This window comes from Leptinotarsa decemlineata, unplaced genomic scaffold (assembly GCF_025532065.1).
Source record: "Leptinotarsa decemlineata unplaced genomic scaffold, Ldec_3_MD MMD2_tig00000010_RagTag_RagTag, whole genome shotgun sequence".
Lineage (NCBI taxonomy): Eukaryota > Metazoa > Arthropoda > Insecta > Coleoptera > Chrysomelidae > Leptinotarsa > Leptinotarsa decemlineata.
In genome coordinates, this window is record NW_027412538.1 from 12,075,154 (window position 1) to 12,092,975 (window position 17,822).

The 17,822-nt window shown below is 33.9% G+C and overlaps 2 protein-coding genes across 4 annotated transcripts in view; one reads left to right on the forward strand and one right to left on the reverse strand.

The window, feature by feature from the left end:
• The window catches only part of LOC111505068 (dynein regulatory complex subunit 3), a 111,430-nt gene that overhangs the window by 70,020 nt on the left and 23,588 nt on the right, over window positions 1-17,822 (reverse strand). The gene's annotated exons all lie outside the window — the stretch shown is intronic.
• Window positions 5,689-17,822, forward strand: part of LOC111505074 (uncharacterized) — a 43,246-nt gene continuing 31,112 nt past the window's right edge. For 2 of the 3 annotated variants that reach the window (XM_074171557.1, XM_074171559.1), the window contains exons 1-2: window positions 5,689-5,846; window positions 16,974-17,298. In XM_074171557.1, coding sequence (XP_074027658.1) covers window positions 16,981-17,298 — 318 coding nt within the window. In that variant the 5' untranslated portion in view covers window positions 5,689-5,846; window positions 16,974-16,980. The remainder of the gene's footprint in view (window positions 5,847-16,973; window positions 17,299-17,822) is intronic. The other variant, XM_074171558.1, reaches the window with a different exon arrangement.

Sequence of the window (17,822 nt, forward strand, 5' to 3'; positions counted from 1 at the left end):
TCAAACATAACTGTAAAATAATGAATTTGCTCATCTATGATTTCCCTTGGAGATGTTTCCTTTTCAAATCACACCGAATACAGTTTTTCAATCTTTTTTTAGTCAGTCGGTTTTCAAACTATTTGAAATTGAATTGTTTTAGATTTTCTACTAGTATAAGTCATAGAAAGTCATATTAAGTCATAGTCATAGTATAAGTCATAGTATTCTACTTGCGAGAACTGATCATTACTCACTCGAATGATTGCTGATAAACTTCATTCCCAAAAGTAATGGCGTTGCTGAATAATACACTATCATAGAATGTATTTCAAGATATGAAAATCTCAATTGGGAGATCCATGAAGTTTCGTTCAGAAGACCATTTTGCGTCATGACTTTGCTGAAACCCCCTAGACTACGCCTCTGTATAGACTCCTCGTATTTTATCGAGAGCGGAGGAACAGAATGAAGGTCGTTTTTTGACCTCAAATTCTTTCACAACGAAAGCCGGTGTCCGTGAATTTCTACTCCCGTACATTTTTCAAGTTTTCACTTGAAACACATGTTTGACGTATATATTAGTACACAAACTCTGTAGTCGTAGATAGGCCCGACCATTTGTTATCATAGTTATCATATTTCATAATAATACAATGAAATAAATAGAACAAAGGTAACCGTTTTGAAAATATAAAGAGATAAGTGCGGAAACGCAGAATGGCCGCATATTTTTATAATTTGTTTCTTGAACATTACGACTTTTGAACTCGATTTTGAACTTTGAACTCGTCATTGCTTGTTCCTAATTTTTAGACCAAAAACAACACTGTAATCATGCCTCAGCCACCGTATTCACCCGATTTGCCCCTCTGTTACTTTTTCCTGTTCCCAAGAATGAAGAAATCCATGAACGGCCCGAGAAATGCATTTGATCTGTTCAAGTTCTGTTGTATATAATTCAAATTCTCAGTATACTGCGTTTAAAAGTTCTGTAAAAGTGCAACTATTTTTAAAATAGTTATTGCAAAAAACTTAAGGTCTGTTCTGTAAGTTCTGTGAAAGTGCAAATATTTATTAAATAGTTATTGCAAAAAACTTAAAGTCCTGTCTTTATCCAATTTTTGGCTGAATTTGAACATTTTTTTCAATTTTAACTGTGGTGTTAGAATTATCTCCTAAATAATTTTCCAACGCTTTGTTCTTGAACCACTAATTTATTGTCTTCCGATGTTTATTTTTCACTTTCACAGATTTATTTTGGATCGTTCATATTCGAGATACTTTAAAAATTCATCAATGACCCCACCCCCATTAACCGAGAGTTCGGACAATGCTATCGGAATATCATTAAAAACTTTCTATAGTTTGGTTTCTGATTATGAAAATTCTGGAGACCACTCCTATAGAACTTGATTTTTCGAGTATTATATTGATTAAAAGAATCTTGAAGACATGAAGATTATTTACTTTTACTTTGGATGACCCTTTTTTGAAAAAGTAATTATAGACTATACTTCAATGAGTCTGATTTATTTTCATGCCAGTGGCGTCCTGTACAAAATCGAAAAATTTTCAAGTATAGAGTGTGGATGATTAGCTTTAAAATTCTAATATCCCGTTCATATTGAAAATTCTTCATAAACCATACATGATCTTGAATTTTCAATACTTAAAAAATAGAGGTAAATATCTAGGCATTTTATTCACTCTCGAGAAAAATTAATATTTTTTGACAAACCTCGTATATATATATATATATATATATATATATATATATATATATATATATATATATATATATATATATATGTATAGTATAGTAAATGATTGTATATGATTGTATATGATCGTATATGATTGAAATAATTTCAGATCCGATGATTCTTACAAAAACTTTATGAGATTGATAAAGTTCAAAGTTCAAAATTGATTAAAAATTTCAATTTGTTTCAAGAAAATAATCATAATATCTATCAAAGCAATTCTGTTATTATACAGGGTGACTCGAAAGTCTCAGTATGACTCAGTTACTCGACAATGTGGAGCGGCCTGAATATAATTTTCTCGGAAGCTTTTGGTTTCATTCACTAATTTGATGGCCCCTTCCCTAGTTTCCATGCTGAATAGGCCTTTTTTTCAAGCACTACAGGAAAATTCTCAAGGCGCTCATCTAAGAGCGCGGTGCCTGTACCGCTGGATCCATGAACGAAACAATATACGGAGTGTTGGTTAATTTATCAATATAATTTTTTTTTTACCGAGGCCACGATAGAATAAAATTGAGAACATAATAACCGGTAACGTGTATTCTAGCCACAACAACCATGCCTGAGTTTGTTATGTGGGTCGCGACCCGCAACGGCTGTTATCCGTAAATACGAACTGATCAAATCGCAGCACCAAATTCAACGGAAGTATTTCATTGTCTTGAACCCACTATTAATATTCTCAACTCATGTCTTAAAAATGCGGCCTGAAATTTTGTCACTCGGTGCTGCATGTACGTAAATTAGTTGTTCGAGAAAGTGAATCGGTTTTCAAATATTGATAGGAAAGTCTGCTAATTTTTCTTTCAACAACTTTCCATTTTCTGCAATAATTCAAGTGAATTCAATGAAATAATTTCGTAACTGGATCTTTGAAAATTACTTTTTTAGTAGGAGTAGAGTATTTCTTACTTTTTTAGGTAACAAACTATTTGAGAAAAATAAAGATAGCCAGAACACTGGATAAATCAATTTTTTTATCAGGATGAAACATGGGTCAATGAGGGTCATACCGTCTCAAAGGTTTGGCAAGACTAGAACATCAAAAGAATCTCAGTACAGCCACACTTTTCTACTTTTCGAAAATGGCTTCAAAGTCGAAGCCGAAACGTCGAACAATTCAAAAGTTTGAGCGCGGTTCTTCCCGACTTTGAGATGTTCAAATTGATTTGCATCAAAAGACGAATTGTAACCACAAATTATAATGAATAAAGAAAATGGACAGTCTTTATAACTTCACCAGATGATACATATTTATTTTTATATGCAAAATTTTATAAATTCAAGTAACTGACAAATTAGAATTTTTGTCAAAAAGGTAATTCATCAAATGCAGTGATTTTTTGCCCTTTCTACATTTGCATTCATTTTTAAATTAAATATTCCCCTTATTTTATAGATATGTAGAAGGTAACCATAACCGTAACCGTAAGTATACCGTTTGTCACAATCTCTTTTGTTCTGGAAAATATTAAGTAATTACTGAACCAGAAGTTAGTAAATCGGTAATATCACATTCTTTTATTACTTTTGAATAACTAGAAGTTTTTTTGTGATATCACACATTATGGAGAAAGCTATGCAGAGATTTTCATAATCGGTAGTTCAAACGTCAAACTGTCGATTGTAGATATTTCGAACTGCCGATTCTATACAATAGACAGTTAAAACATTCGAATATGGTTTATCGATTATTCAATTTATCGATTATCTACATATGATTGTTCCAATAATCGACTATGTATATTCGTTTAGCTACAATCGATAGTAATTGTAATTGTAATTGACAATTTAAACTGTCGATTAAAGCTAATGGGCATTGCAAACTGTCGATTATAGATAATTGATAGTTTGAACTGTCTATATAATAGTACTATCGATTAGCTATAATTGGCAATTCAAACTGTCGATTGAAGACTGTCGACAGTGTTCACTGTCCATTATAACTAATGTACAGTGCAACCTGTCGATTATGGATAATCGATAGTTTGAACTGTCGATTTGATAGTACTATCGATTAGCTGTAATTGACAATTCAAACTGTCGATTAAACATTGTCAACAGTTTTCATTGTCGATTATAGCTAATAGGCAGTGTAAACTGTCGATTATAGCTAATGGGCAGTGCAAACTGTCAATTATAAATAATCGATAGTTTGAACTGTCGATTTTACAGTACTATCGATTAGCTACAATTTTGACAATTTAAACTGTCGATTAAAGACTGTCGATTATAGCTAATGGACAGTGTCAACCTGTCGATTATGAATAATCGATAATTTGAACTATTGATTTTATAATACCATCGATTACCTGTAATTGACAATTTAAACTGTCGATTGTAGACTGTCGACAGTTTTCACTGTCGATTATAGCTAATGGGCAATGCAAATTGTCGATTATAGATAATCGATAGGTTGAACTATCGATTTTTTAGTACTATCGATTACCTGTAATTGACAATTTAAACTGTCGATTGTAGACTATCGACAGTTTTCACTGTCGATTATAGATAATCGATAGTTTGAACTGTTCATTTCATAGTACTATTGATTAGCTGTAATTGACAATTTAAACTGTCGATTAAAGACAGTTTTCACTGTCGATTATAGCTAATGGGCAATGCAAACTGTCGATTATAGATAATCGATAGGTTGAACTGTCGATTTTATAGTACTATCGATTACCTGTCATTGACAATTTAAACTGTCGATTGTAGACTATCGACAGTTTTCACTGTCGATTATAGCTAATGAATAGTTCAAAGTGTCAATTATAGATAATCGATAGTTTCAACTGTTCATTTCATAGTACTATTGATTAGCTGTTATTGACAATTTAAACTGTCGATTGTAGACTATCGACAGTTTTCACTGTCGATTATAGCTAATGAATAGTTCAAACTGTCAATTATATATAATCGATAGTTTCAACTGTTCATTTCATAGTACTATTGATTAGCTGTAATTGACAATTTAAACTGTCGATTAAAGATTGTCGACAGTTTTCACTGTCGATTATAGCTAATGGGCAGTGCAAACCGTCGATTATAGATAATCGATAGGTTGAACTGTCAATTTTATAGTACTATCGATTACCTGAAATTGACGATTCAAACTGTCGATTGTAGACTGTCGACAGTTTTCACTGTCGATTATAGCTAATGGGCAGTGCAAACTGTCGATTATAGATAATCGATAAGTTGAATTATCGATTTTATAGTACTATCGATTACCTGTAATTGACAATTTAAACTGTCGATTGTAGACTATCGACAGTTTTCACTGTCGATCATAGCTAATGAATAGTGCAAACTGTCGATTATAGATAATCGCTAGTTTGAACTGTTGATTTTATAGTACTATTGATTAGCTGTAATTGACAATTTAAACTGTCGATTAAAGATTGTCGACAGTTTTCACTGTCGATTATAGCTAATGGGCAGTGCAAACTACCGATTATAGAAGTTTGTTTCAAATGCAACCATTATTCTTTACCTCAATCATTATCCTTAGAGGTGTACTTCGAAGCTCAGGGACACGAAACTTGTCTTATCACCTTATCAACAAAGTTTTGTTTTGTTTTGGATAATACTACAAGATGATTCACCCATTCATTTCGAAACAATTTGACTCTATACCCAGCCATAGGAATATCATTCAAATAGAAAAGGAAATATTTTTAGGAGTGATTGGTTTTTCGATGATGAGGAAGTAGAGCCAAAAAGTGTTTTTTCCCCAAAAATAACATCCCTGTTTAGAATGTATATTCGTTTTTCTTTCAGTATAATATTTATAATTCCTGCTTTCACCTTCTACCATTTCTCCTACCCATATTATCTACGGAATATCAGTAGCATCGCGTTCTTTAAGAGATGATGAAGCTGATGAGGCGATAAGTGGTGGTAACAGTTCATCTATCAGTGACGTCACTTCGAGTATAAGAAGTGAAATTGAGCCGAGGAAGCAGTATTTGTGTGTGATTTTCTCGTCCTCCGGTCAGATCAGGTCGTAGCACTTGCGGCTCTTGGTTCTTTGACTTTAAACAAGTGTTACAGTGCGTTTTGTAGCGTTTGACCTACTATTGGATCCGGTGGTAGGTAAGTCAAGTTCTTTTCTTCGAAGAATGATAATGAGATCGTCGATAGGAATTTGGGAAAAGTATTCGAATGGTGATTTAGTGACAGAGCAGGAATTTCGATGAGAGGGAGCAGGAAAAAGTGATTTTTTTCCGGAATTCATGTTGCTACGGGTGGTTCGAATCGATTCGTGATATATGTGTGTGTTCCTATGAATAATAATTCAGAAAAAAACTGGTTGAAGATCGTAGTGAACATTTTCACTCGTATACAGTGAGAAAACAAGCTCTAGGAATTTATTTCTGATTAAAATATATCTGATAATAAATTATGTTCTCTGAATGGAAAAAAAATTTCAGAAAGCGATTTCACAAATGAAAATCGAAATCCGAACTCAGAAACTTTGATCAATGAATTATGTCAATTCAAATATATTCGGAAATAAAATTAACCCCATTGAGGCAATGGTGATACGATTTTGTTCTAGATCATGAGCCAAAAAACGAAAATTCGTTCTTCTCACATAGTTAAGGTTCAATAACTATAGTTTGTTTTGTTTTTACCTGTTTTAGGGCCTGTTTTTAATATATTCAAATGACCTAATAACCATTAACATCACAGGACGATTTAGTGTATTTGCCGACGATACCACTAATATATGGAGTAATAAAGAAATGAATCAGCTATTAAATATGATAAAATTAGATATTCAACAAATTCAAGCCTAATGTAACGCGAATTCCTTGTGCTTCAACCTAAACAAAACTAGTTACTTTCAAATGTATACTAGACGATTTAGATTTGGATAACCACTACATAGAAAACAAACAGCACACTGAATTCCTGCCCTAGGCATTCACATAGAAAATAAATTATATTTTGAAGAACATGTATCACATTTGAGTAAAAAAGTATCTAGTGGATGTTATGCTATTAGAGTGATATTAAATGAACTAGGGCTAGAATGGCTTACTTTGCATTGATCGAATCTCATATTCGCTATGGAATAGCTTTCTGGGGCCATTGTAATTTACAGTTACAGTATACAATATTTGTGCTTCAGAAGAGGTCTTTGAGATACCTTACAAAGTCTTAACCAAGAGATCCTGCAAGCCTTTATTCATCATCCACAAAATATGAATTGTCATCTATTTATATATGATGGAACCAGTATGCTCAATTCATAAAGATAGAATTAGCATTGAACAAATTATCACAACACCAGACAGAACCATATGCTTTATTTATCTATTCCAAATTTCGTCTTGACTCAGCATTCTCTGATTTATAGCACATATATCAAAAAGTTCCAAAGTACAGTTGAAGATCTTTCAATCAAAAAATCTTATTTTTCGATCCATGAATTAATTCTACAGTGATAACCTGTAAATTCTACTTGATTTTCAATGTTCACCTAAACTCATCTGTCTTCTTAATGTTTTATTTGTGAAATTGCGATGTTTGTATTTTTTATACTTCATTATATGTATTGTATTTTTTATATTTTATGACATGCATTTTATTTTTCTACAAGACTTTGTCAATAAGATACTAATCTTCCGGCAATAAAGCATATATTGATTAACTGATTGATTGATATGAAGTAGGTTTAAGTCATAAATCTAAGTGCATATTTATGGGGCAAGAATTATAACAAATCAATTTGTAATGCACTGTTCGGAACCTTTGGTGTGGTGATGAATATTACTGGAGGTTTTTTCCAACACCAAACCGTTATTTTCAACGCCTCGACACGGGTTTCGATCACCAAGTGATCATCTTCAAGAGGAAAATTAAACTAATGATTCTTTCTGTTAAAGATGACCGCTTGGTGATTAAAACACGTGTCAAGGTGTTGAAAATAACGTTTTGGTGTTGGTATAAAACTTCAGTAATATTCAACTATGAATTTCGTCATAGTTGAACAAGATATGTTCTGTAAACCAGAACATATATCCTTTCTTTTTCTGAGAAACGTTGGATTTCAAACATATTCAGAATAATATGAATCATCATTATGACAGAAGATGACGATTTTAGAAATTTATAATCACATACATTCATCACCATATCAACTGGTAGTAAAGTGAGACATTAATAATAAAAAACGGTTTCCAGGCGAAAATATGAGGTATATTTAGTCGATTTATTAGTAAAATAATCTACCAGAATAGACTATTTCATAAAAAATTCCACATGCTAACACATTTAATCTAATTCACAAAATTATTGGTGAAATGTCATGAGTCTTCAACTCAATTTTGAGTTTTTCGATATTTTGTTTCATCGTATTTGTTGTTATCAAAAGCAAACCACTTACACAATTTTGTTTTGCCACTTTTCAAATAAAGAACTTATCAGAACTTGGCCAATTAATTATTTTGTGATGTACCTATAATATATAAAAAACTGACCCATTCAAATATTTCTGATGTTCGATGCTTCTTAAACCTACACAAAGGTCAATTCTGATTTCGGGTAGCTCAAAATTCACCCGACCACTTTTTTCAGTACAAGTTGCAAATGATTCTCAAATATCCTCGATTTCGTTAAAAATATGTTTGTTTGCACGTCGAGCTCATTGAATTTTTTCTTCAAGGTATCAAGGTATATTCAGAATCTTCATATTGAAACAGTTACTTTGTTTCACATATTTCAAGGTAATCATTCAGATGAGTTTCTTGCTTAAGTGAAGTCCTTCTAAACGCTTATATGTCACATTTACTCCACATATAAATGATACCTACAATTTTAGAGTTTATTAAAAATTCCTAGATACCACAAATGTGGTGAAACCAAATTCTGATTTACACGGCTGACATAAGGATTGTGTAAAACCAGAACGAAATTTGCATTGATCTAGATACTAAATCAGTCTTTGGAATGATTCAGTGTGTTCACCCTCATATGTGGGTAGTTTATTATATATATTTTTTCAATATTCTATTCTCATAATCAAGAATTAACAATATTACAATTCCTTGCGTTCAACGAGAGTCGGGAAAGTTTTATGAAGAAGAATTTCTATATAGCCCTCAGCTACCGTTGATGATTTCCATAATTCGTGCATTGGCATTGACAGCAGATTCACTTTTCCTACCTATACTAAAAATAAAAATCTGAAGCCCTGAAGGTGTATGTATTTATTATTGGAAACTGTAGGGATTTTGACAGAATATTACTGATCAAAAATTATGGCGGACTCCCAAAGAAGGTGGACTATATGTCCTTTTACGCACCTACATGATATGAGTATCAAAAGGAAGGGTTCAAAAAATTTAAAATGAAATCCAAATGTAATAAAACAATTTGGCTATCTTACCAATTTTCTTGTTTGCCAAAGGTTATGTTAGATTAGATTGGGTTAACCTAATGAACTAAAAATTAAAAATGAATTCATGGTGAAAAAAATTTTTAAATACAAGCTTCAAACAACCACGTTCTAAAAAGAAAAAAATAGTTTTGAATAGGTACATTCGAATACATCAATTTATTACACTACACAAGTAATATGATATAGAAGTTTGTCGCTAAATTTACCTGTACAGTTGAGTGAATCAAAAACTTTTTTAGAGCATGTAAATAAACACATTTTTTTTTCAAAAAGAACTCCTCAAAAGTGCTTACACTTTTCTTTAGTTATTTTTAGCTCTGTTTCCTACCATATTCATTGAGTTGCATTATTACGTATATTATCCTGTGAATGGAAAACAGCTGGAAAATTAATCAGTCATTTTCATTATTATTATTTCACTAAGGTTGCTCTGGTCAGGAATTTTTCCCGAATCCCCTATACATTCGGGTGAGTGATAATTGGGGCCGAGAATCATGTGCCCTGAGCAAGCGCAGTTATTGAATAGAAGTGGCGGCTATATGATGTTTATGGTATGATTTCCACTATGAAGGGTTTTACAAAAACCGCAACACGTGTTTCGCACAATAGCTTTGTTTATTGTTTATTGTATGACTTCCACTACAAAGGGTTCACGAAAACCGCGACACGTGTTTCGCTATACAATAGCTTTGTTTATAGTTTATTGTATGACTTCCACTATAAAGGGTTTTACGAAAACCGCGACACGTGTTTCGCTATACAATAGCTTTGTATATAGTTTATTGTATGACTTTCACTAAAAAGGGTTTCACAAAAACCGCGACACGTGTTTCGCTATACAATAGCTTTGTTGATATTTTATTGTATGACTTCCACTATAAAGGGTTTTACGAGAACCGCGGCTTTTATATGGTCATTTTGCTGGACAGGTTCTAACTCAGCGAGAGATTTGTAATCACCTCACTCAGTGTCGAAAACTGAACTGAGTTCATCAGCCGCTCAGGCAGTTGCCCCAAAGAGAGGTAAGTATACGTCTCTCCGGCATCCAAATGGCGTAGGTTGCTTCCATCTACGAACTGCACATTCTCTCCGTAGTCCCCGCTTCGTCCTCTTTTAAGATGGACCATTGCAAATTTGTCTACCCCGAATTTCATACCGATAGCATACGTGTACTCTTCCACCACCCTCAAGGACTGATGGAGAGCCTTCTCTCCAGAGGCAAAAAGTTCAAGATCATCCATATAAAACAAATGGGTGACCTTGTGCCTCCGGTTTCCGGGGGTGCCATAGTTATACCCTCGAGTATTTCTGAGCGCAACGGATAATAGCAATAGTGAGATGCAGAAGAGAAGGGGACCGAGGAAATCTCCCTGAAGTATACCCCTTCTGAAAATGACCCACTCTGTTTGGACCTGGCTTGACCAGATGTTATGATAAAGCCAGTCCGCCAGAGTGGTATCCGTTGTTCAAGGCATCTGTGTTAGGAATCACAACTACTGAAAGTTGTCGTTCGTATGGAAGCGACAGCTGATTAACGGAAAAACAGATTTTGAACAGATTTTAAACAAATCTCACTATTCTGTCTGGTACCGCAAGGCATCTGAGCAAATGCAAGATGAGCTCATGCGACATTGTATCAAATGCCTTACGGTAATCGATCCAGGCCATAGAGAGGTCATAGTTCTGCGTTACACATCTATCGATGAGCAGGTTCTCTTTACATCCAGCGACTCCTCTCTTCGACCCTCTCTGCTCATATATCCATTCGAACACTCGGTCAAATGCGGTGAGTATTCGTGTGTATAAGATGCTTGTAAACAACTTATAACACGAATTCAAGCATGTTATCGGTCTGTAATTCTTAGGAATCGACAAATCTCCGCTTTTGGGGATGAGAACGGTCCGCCCCTCGACAAAACAATCCGGAATTGGGTGCTTGGTAGTTTTTTCCATCACAAGGGCTCTTCGAACGTCATCCGGGATTTTCGGGTTATTATTATTATTATTATCATTAACACAATAGCTACTGTGAGTGACTTTCTTTCAAGGCCGAACTTCTGCATCAGTGGGTCGATCAAATCGTCAATATCCAGTCACACTCCAGATACCTAGAACTGTTACTGAGAACGGTAATGAAATGCCGTAATCTATTAGTGCTTCCTAACTGTTAAATGTATATGCTCATGTACCAGCAGAAACGTTATAATAGTACTTTCTGTTCGCGGTGTAATTGAAGAATCGAGGTGCACTCATTCAGAACGTTCAGTTCTGATATCGAATGAGATTTTCAGCGTCACTGCATATTTAGAAACTAGAAAAAGATGTGGTAACACAGCTCAAAACAGATCACACTTCAATCACAATGGATCTTTACGCTTGCTTTGTATGTTATTGGGGTGATTTTATGAAATTCATCAATATTTCATTAATTATTATGTGAATACCTTTTATTTTATATTCCAATCCAAATATCTGTCAATTTAAATATTAATATTCCGGCATGCGGAACGTTAGGCAGATCTATTCACAATTTGAGGTTATAATAATAATAGCCTTTATTACCCAACAGTTAAAAACCATTTACAGGGTTAACTAAGTATGTTGAAAAAGTAATGTAGATCCTGATAATTACAAAGTTACAATCACATATAGTCAGTGGGCATATTTGAAGACTGGCTATAAATCAAATTATCTAAGAACAATTTGTTCAGGCCAGTCTCAACTTCCTACACAGTAGGTTAATGGACTGACACCTATCAGAAAACAACTACTCCCCTGGCTAATACCACGAAGGGCGTTGGATTATATCCGACAGGTGTCAGTGAAGAATCCAGCCCTGACACCTGCCGGATATAATCCAAGCCCTTCGTGGTATTTGCCAGGAAAGTAGTTGTTTTCTGATAAGTGTCAGTCCAATAACTTACAGTGTAGGTGATTTGAGACGTGCCTGAACAAATTGTCCTTTGATATAATTTGATTTACAGCCAGTGTCCAAATATGCCTTTAACTTTAAAGTAATACAGTCCACTAAGTTATTAAATAAGGATAGCACTGGGAGGAAAATTTATAGTACTGTAAAAACAATTGATTTTCCACTTCATATCCAAGAATCTTCCTTACAGGTAATCAATAGAATATTTTTAATATACGAGTAAAGAGCTACTCTACATTTCCGATAAATTTTCTTATTAAGATTCTCGTATCTTTATCGGGTTATCGTTGACATCACTGCGTTCATATTAAATCAGAGTCATCGATTTATATTTCAAAAGACAATGAGTCATTGTGACATCACTTCGAGATTAGCGATCATGAAGTAAAAAACGTAAAACAAATAAACTACATTGCTCGTCATATTATACCAGTTGAGAAAACAATTTGTGTAAATTAATGTACTTGAATGATTATTTTCAATAGACCTCAAGTTTTTCATTTGCGTGACTAATAAAGTAATCGAATCTGTGAAAAGAAAACAGTAGTAGTGGTGCAATTACGAATCGACTGATCCGTTAATTGATGAAAATTATAAACACTCTCCATGATAGTGATTGAACAATTTTCACAAACTTTTTTTTTAATTCTAGACTTGTTTTGCTAACACCATAGCTTCTCTACTCGGGAATAGTACTTTAGGTCATTGGACCTAATTCATCGAATAATCAACATGGTTTCACATCAAAAAACATCGACAGTTACCAACCTTATTCAATTTTCTCGAAGCGCAAATGAAGTGGTGGACCTTGCTGAACAACTAGATGTTATATATACAGACTTTTCAAAAGCATTCGACAAGGTCAACCACGACATTTTGCTCAATAGTTTCTGTAAGCTAGGATTTTCAATTGGAATCTTTGAATTATACGCATCTTATTTAAAGGGCCGCCAACAATATGTGGTATTCAAAGGGGGTTGTTCGAAAAAATTCATCACTTGCTCAGGTGTACCCCAGGGTTCCAACTTGGGTCTATTTTTCTTTCTATGCTTGATTAACACATTGCCAAACTGTATAAGATCATCTGAATGTTTGATATTTGCAGATGATTTCAAATTATATACAGTGTGACCCATTTTTAATAGAAACACCCCTTAAAATTTGAAGTTGTAAACCGATTTTAATAATTTTTTTTTGAAATGTCAAGTACTAAAAGGTCTACTTCGGGACGAAATTTGAAATGTTAATTGAAGTTTCAGGGCATACTACGATATTTTTTCTTAGTCGATAATCGGGATTTTTAATTAGCGATTTTTTTATTGAAAAAATCACTACGCCACTGGATTCAGAGTGCCTCTAAACAGGTGTGACCAAAATTTCATGAAAAATATCCATTATTAACAAAGTTATGACAACTCAAACAGTTACATAAAACAGCCAGCTGTTACATAAAACACCCTATATCAACAGATATAGCCATGAGAATATTTTTTTATGATTTCAACAATAAAGTGCCGCCAGATGAAAAAAAAACAAATAGCGTAAATATTTTTAATGGAAATAACGGAATTACTTTCAAGTTTTCACGCAAATTAACTAAAACTAAGACCTAATATTTCAATTTAAATCTTAGTTGCCATGGAAATGTTATTACAGTTTGACACTTGTGAAAGATTTAAGTGTACTATTGTCAACAATATTTACCTTACAGTTCTTCGAATTATTTTGTGTCGTGGCTGCAAGATTGAGCGTAAGAGAGAAAATTGAAATTGTACGCCTTTCGGGAGATGACGTTAGAAATGCTAGAGAGGTTTGTAGAGTATTTAATGAGAGACATCCAGATCGTCCTCGTATTAGCTGCGGTACGTTAAATAAAATAAATAAAATATTCTTTGAAACTGGTGCAGTATCAAAAATGATGTTAGAAAAGTAATCCTGTACAACGACGAAATAGGAATGACAGGAATGATCAAATCATTTCAGATTATTTCGGAAATAATCCTAATGCCAGTATAAGGAATGCCACTTTAGACTTGAATATTCCACGAGAAACTATTCGGAGATGTCTCAAGGCGAAGAATATTGTTTATGGGCCCATGGGACCCAGTATTCCCAAAAAATCAACGTCTGGTGTGGGATATTGAACGAACGAATTATTGGTCCTTTCTTTTTTGAGGAAAACATTAATGCGCAGAGGTTTCTAGAATTTTAAAACACAGAGTTTTGGGATACTATTCACGAGCTGCCAATCAATGAACGATCAAATTTAATTGTCCAGTTTGATGGATGTTCAGTTCATTATGCCAGAGCTGTGAGGCAATGGCTTAACTAACATTTTCCAAACCGATGGAAAGCCGTGGTAGTCCATTTATAGAGTGGCCACCCAGATCTCCAGACCTCACAGTTTTGGACTTTTTTCTCTAGAGACTTCTCACACAAAAGGTTTAAAAAAAAACGCTCAAGAGATAGAAATGAACTTTGTGCAAGAATTCGACAGGTATGTGCAGATATTAGCCCTCAAGAACTGAGGAACGTAATCAGAAACATTCGTAAGCGCTACGACACATGTATCGAAATACGTGGTGGATTAGTGGAGGCTACTAGAATATGAGTTAGAATTAATTGTTGCACTGAATCGAAATATTTCAATAATTAGTTATTAGTTACGTTCATTAAAATTTTTTGCTTCATTGTTAGTTGAATTGTATGAATGTAATTCCGTTATTTCCATTAAAAATATTTACGCTATTTGTTTTATTTTTCATCTGGCGGCACTTTATTGTTGAAATCATAAAAAAAATGATATATTGTGACTGTCAGCTGTGTGAGTTTTCGAATTTTTGAGTTGTCATAACTTTGTTAAAAATGATAATTTTTTCATGAAATTTTGGTCACACCTGTTTAGAGGCACTCTAAATCCAGTGGCGTAGTGATTTTTTCAATAAAAAAATCGCTAATGAAAAATCCCGATTTTTGACTAAGAAAAAATATCGTAGTATGCCCTGAAACTTCAATAAACATTTCAAATTTTGTCCTAAGGTAGACCTTTTAGTACTTGACATTTAAAAAAAAAATATTAAAATCGATTCACAACTTCAAATTTTAGGGGGGTGTTTCCATTAAGAATGGGTCACACTGTAGAAAGATAAATCAAATCGATTATTTACCACCAGGCAATTGCACCAAAACAGTGGACTCAAAAAGGAGAACTAGCTCCAAAGAAGGCAAAGACCGTTTCATCTGGAGGCAATGTCATGGCATCGGTTTTTTTTAAATGCGCGTGGGATAAATTCCATTGACTATCTTAAAAAAAGGGAAAAGTAACAACGTCGAGTATTAGACGAAATTATTGCAACGTTTGAGTGAAGAAATCCAGCAAAAACAGCTAAAGTTGGCTAAGAAAAAAGTTGTTTCATCAAGGCAATGCACCAGCCCACAAATCCATTATCGCAATGACCCAAAATTAACGAACTAAAGTTTGAATTGCTACCTCATACACCCTATTCGCCAGATTTAGCCCACTGTGATTACTTTCTGTTTCCAAACTTGAAAAAATGGCTTAGTAGTCAAAGATTTTCGAAAGATGAGAGAGAGAGAGCGAGAGAATATACTTCATTGTCATAAGAGTAATCTTGTGGATAAATTTCACTTAATCTACAATTCAGTTTTTATGTAAAAACAAACTGCGTTTAAATTGATCAATTTTCACCTAATACATAAAATCAGTTTGTATATATAAAAACATATAAGTCATACAGAATACTGGGAAATAATAAACAAATAAGATTTTTTTTAAATAATCATTATGAAATTCTTGTATATGGTCCATCACTTTAAAAACCTTTCACAGCCTTCCTGAAGCATTGTAAAGACTTTATTTCCGTTACATTCTTTGGCAAGTGGTTGAACATTTACAACCATTATAGACAATGGAATCCTTTATGACTGATGTTGTTGGATTGCCTTGTCACATAATGGATTAGTGAGGATTGAAATTTGTTCAAATATTTCTTAATTAAACACACTGTTTCAATTATAAAGAGAGAAATCAATGTTAGAATTCCGTGAGTGGTAAAGAGTAATCTACAAGAGTCTGTACTTTTTGATTTGCACATATATCTTACGGCTAGTTTTTGCAAAATTGAAATATTTTGTGGTACATATCCACTACATACGCCTCAAAATGGAATTCCACATCTCAGGTGAGATTCCACCAGAGAAAAATAAACAGTCTTAGCTTCTGTTAAACCAAGTTCATTTGCGACTACTTTCACTGCGTATATAACAACCAGACGACACTTTATTACACAAGGCATAAATGTGGACTTCAAATTTAAGTATTCTATCGATATGTACTCCTAAAAATTTAAAGCTACTTTTTTTCTCAATGATTTTAGTTAAATCATTGGCATCGCCCTATTGCCAAAAAATTGTAGTATCGTCTGCAAATAGTGTGAATTTTCCTGAGATATTTATACTTGTCCAATCGTTAAGGTAGATGAGAAACAATGTTGGCCCTGGTATTGAACCTTGGCAGTCAATTGCTATTTTGAGGAGCAACATAGTTATTATAAAAACGGTATCGGATTTATTGAACGTCGCTGGGGAAAGTGTATAAAGCGGCAAGGAGACTATGTTGAAAAATAAATGACTTTTTTTCAAAATTTTTGTGTATTCCTTGTTGGACCGGGTACTTCTGTTACCACCCTCGTACAGTGAATAAGCACTATTCAATAAAACTGGTGCAATCTCTGAATTGAAACCAAAATACCGACCTCGTACTATATGTTTTCTCAACTTGAATGCTGTTAAATATTGACTCTCCATAAAGATATTACATTCTAAATCAAAGGTGCTTTGATCTTCAAACTGTTTGTTCCAGATTCGAAATGAAGCTATACTTTCTCGGCGCAGTCCTGTGCGTTCTCCTTCTTCGAATCACGGCAAACCCCATAACAACGTTCACGGCTGATGATCGACCTCCCAGTGACGAAATCGGTATCGAAAAACAAGGTGTCATCCAAGAAGAAACTCCGGGTGTTTTCAAAACGGAAAGTGCAACGGTTACGGAAGTAGCCAAAGAGACTGAAGTGAAAGAGCCTGAATCCGATCCTTCAGTAGAAACGAATGAAGTGCCAGTTGCAAAGCAGGAAGTGAAAAACACCGAAGTTAGTGTGGCCGAAAGGAAGCCGAAATCGAAGGGAAAGGTGAGTGAATAATTTCAAACTCATCAATACAGTTTACTGAAAAATTTTCACTATAAAACTTAGATTTCATCAGTTCTCTTCACTTTCCTTGGCTTTCATTATGGAGATGAGCATGTTCTGTTCTGACGATAATATTCAACGTTATGATCCGCACATTAGCAAATTATCCTTTGCGTTACGACAGCAATTTGTATCAAAACATTATGCAGTCAAGCCATAAAGGAAATGTTACCGATTTCAAATGGCGAGGATAAACATTACAGAACATTAACAAAGATGAAAATTTGGTGTCAGAAGTGTGAATCATGTCCTATGTTTTACATAGGTCAAACTGGACGACCATTTGAAGTATGCATGAAAGAACACAGAGAGAGTTTTCAGGACGGAAAACTGAACTCAACCTATGCTACTCACTTGTTCACAGAGGTACATGAGTTTAACCATAAATTTTGAACCCTACATTGCCAAAAAAATGGTTTGAAAGCCAACCTACCGGAAAGTATGACTTCATTACCCGATTAGAG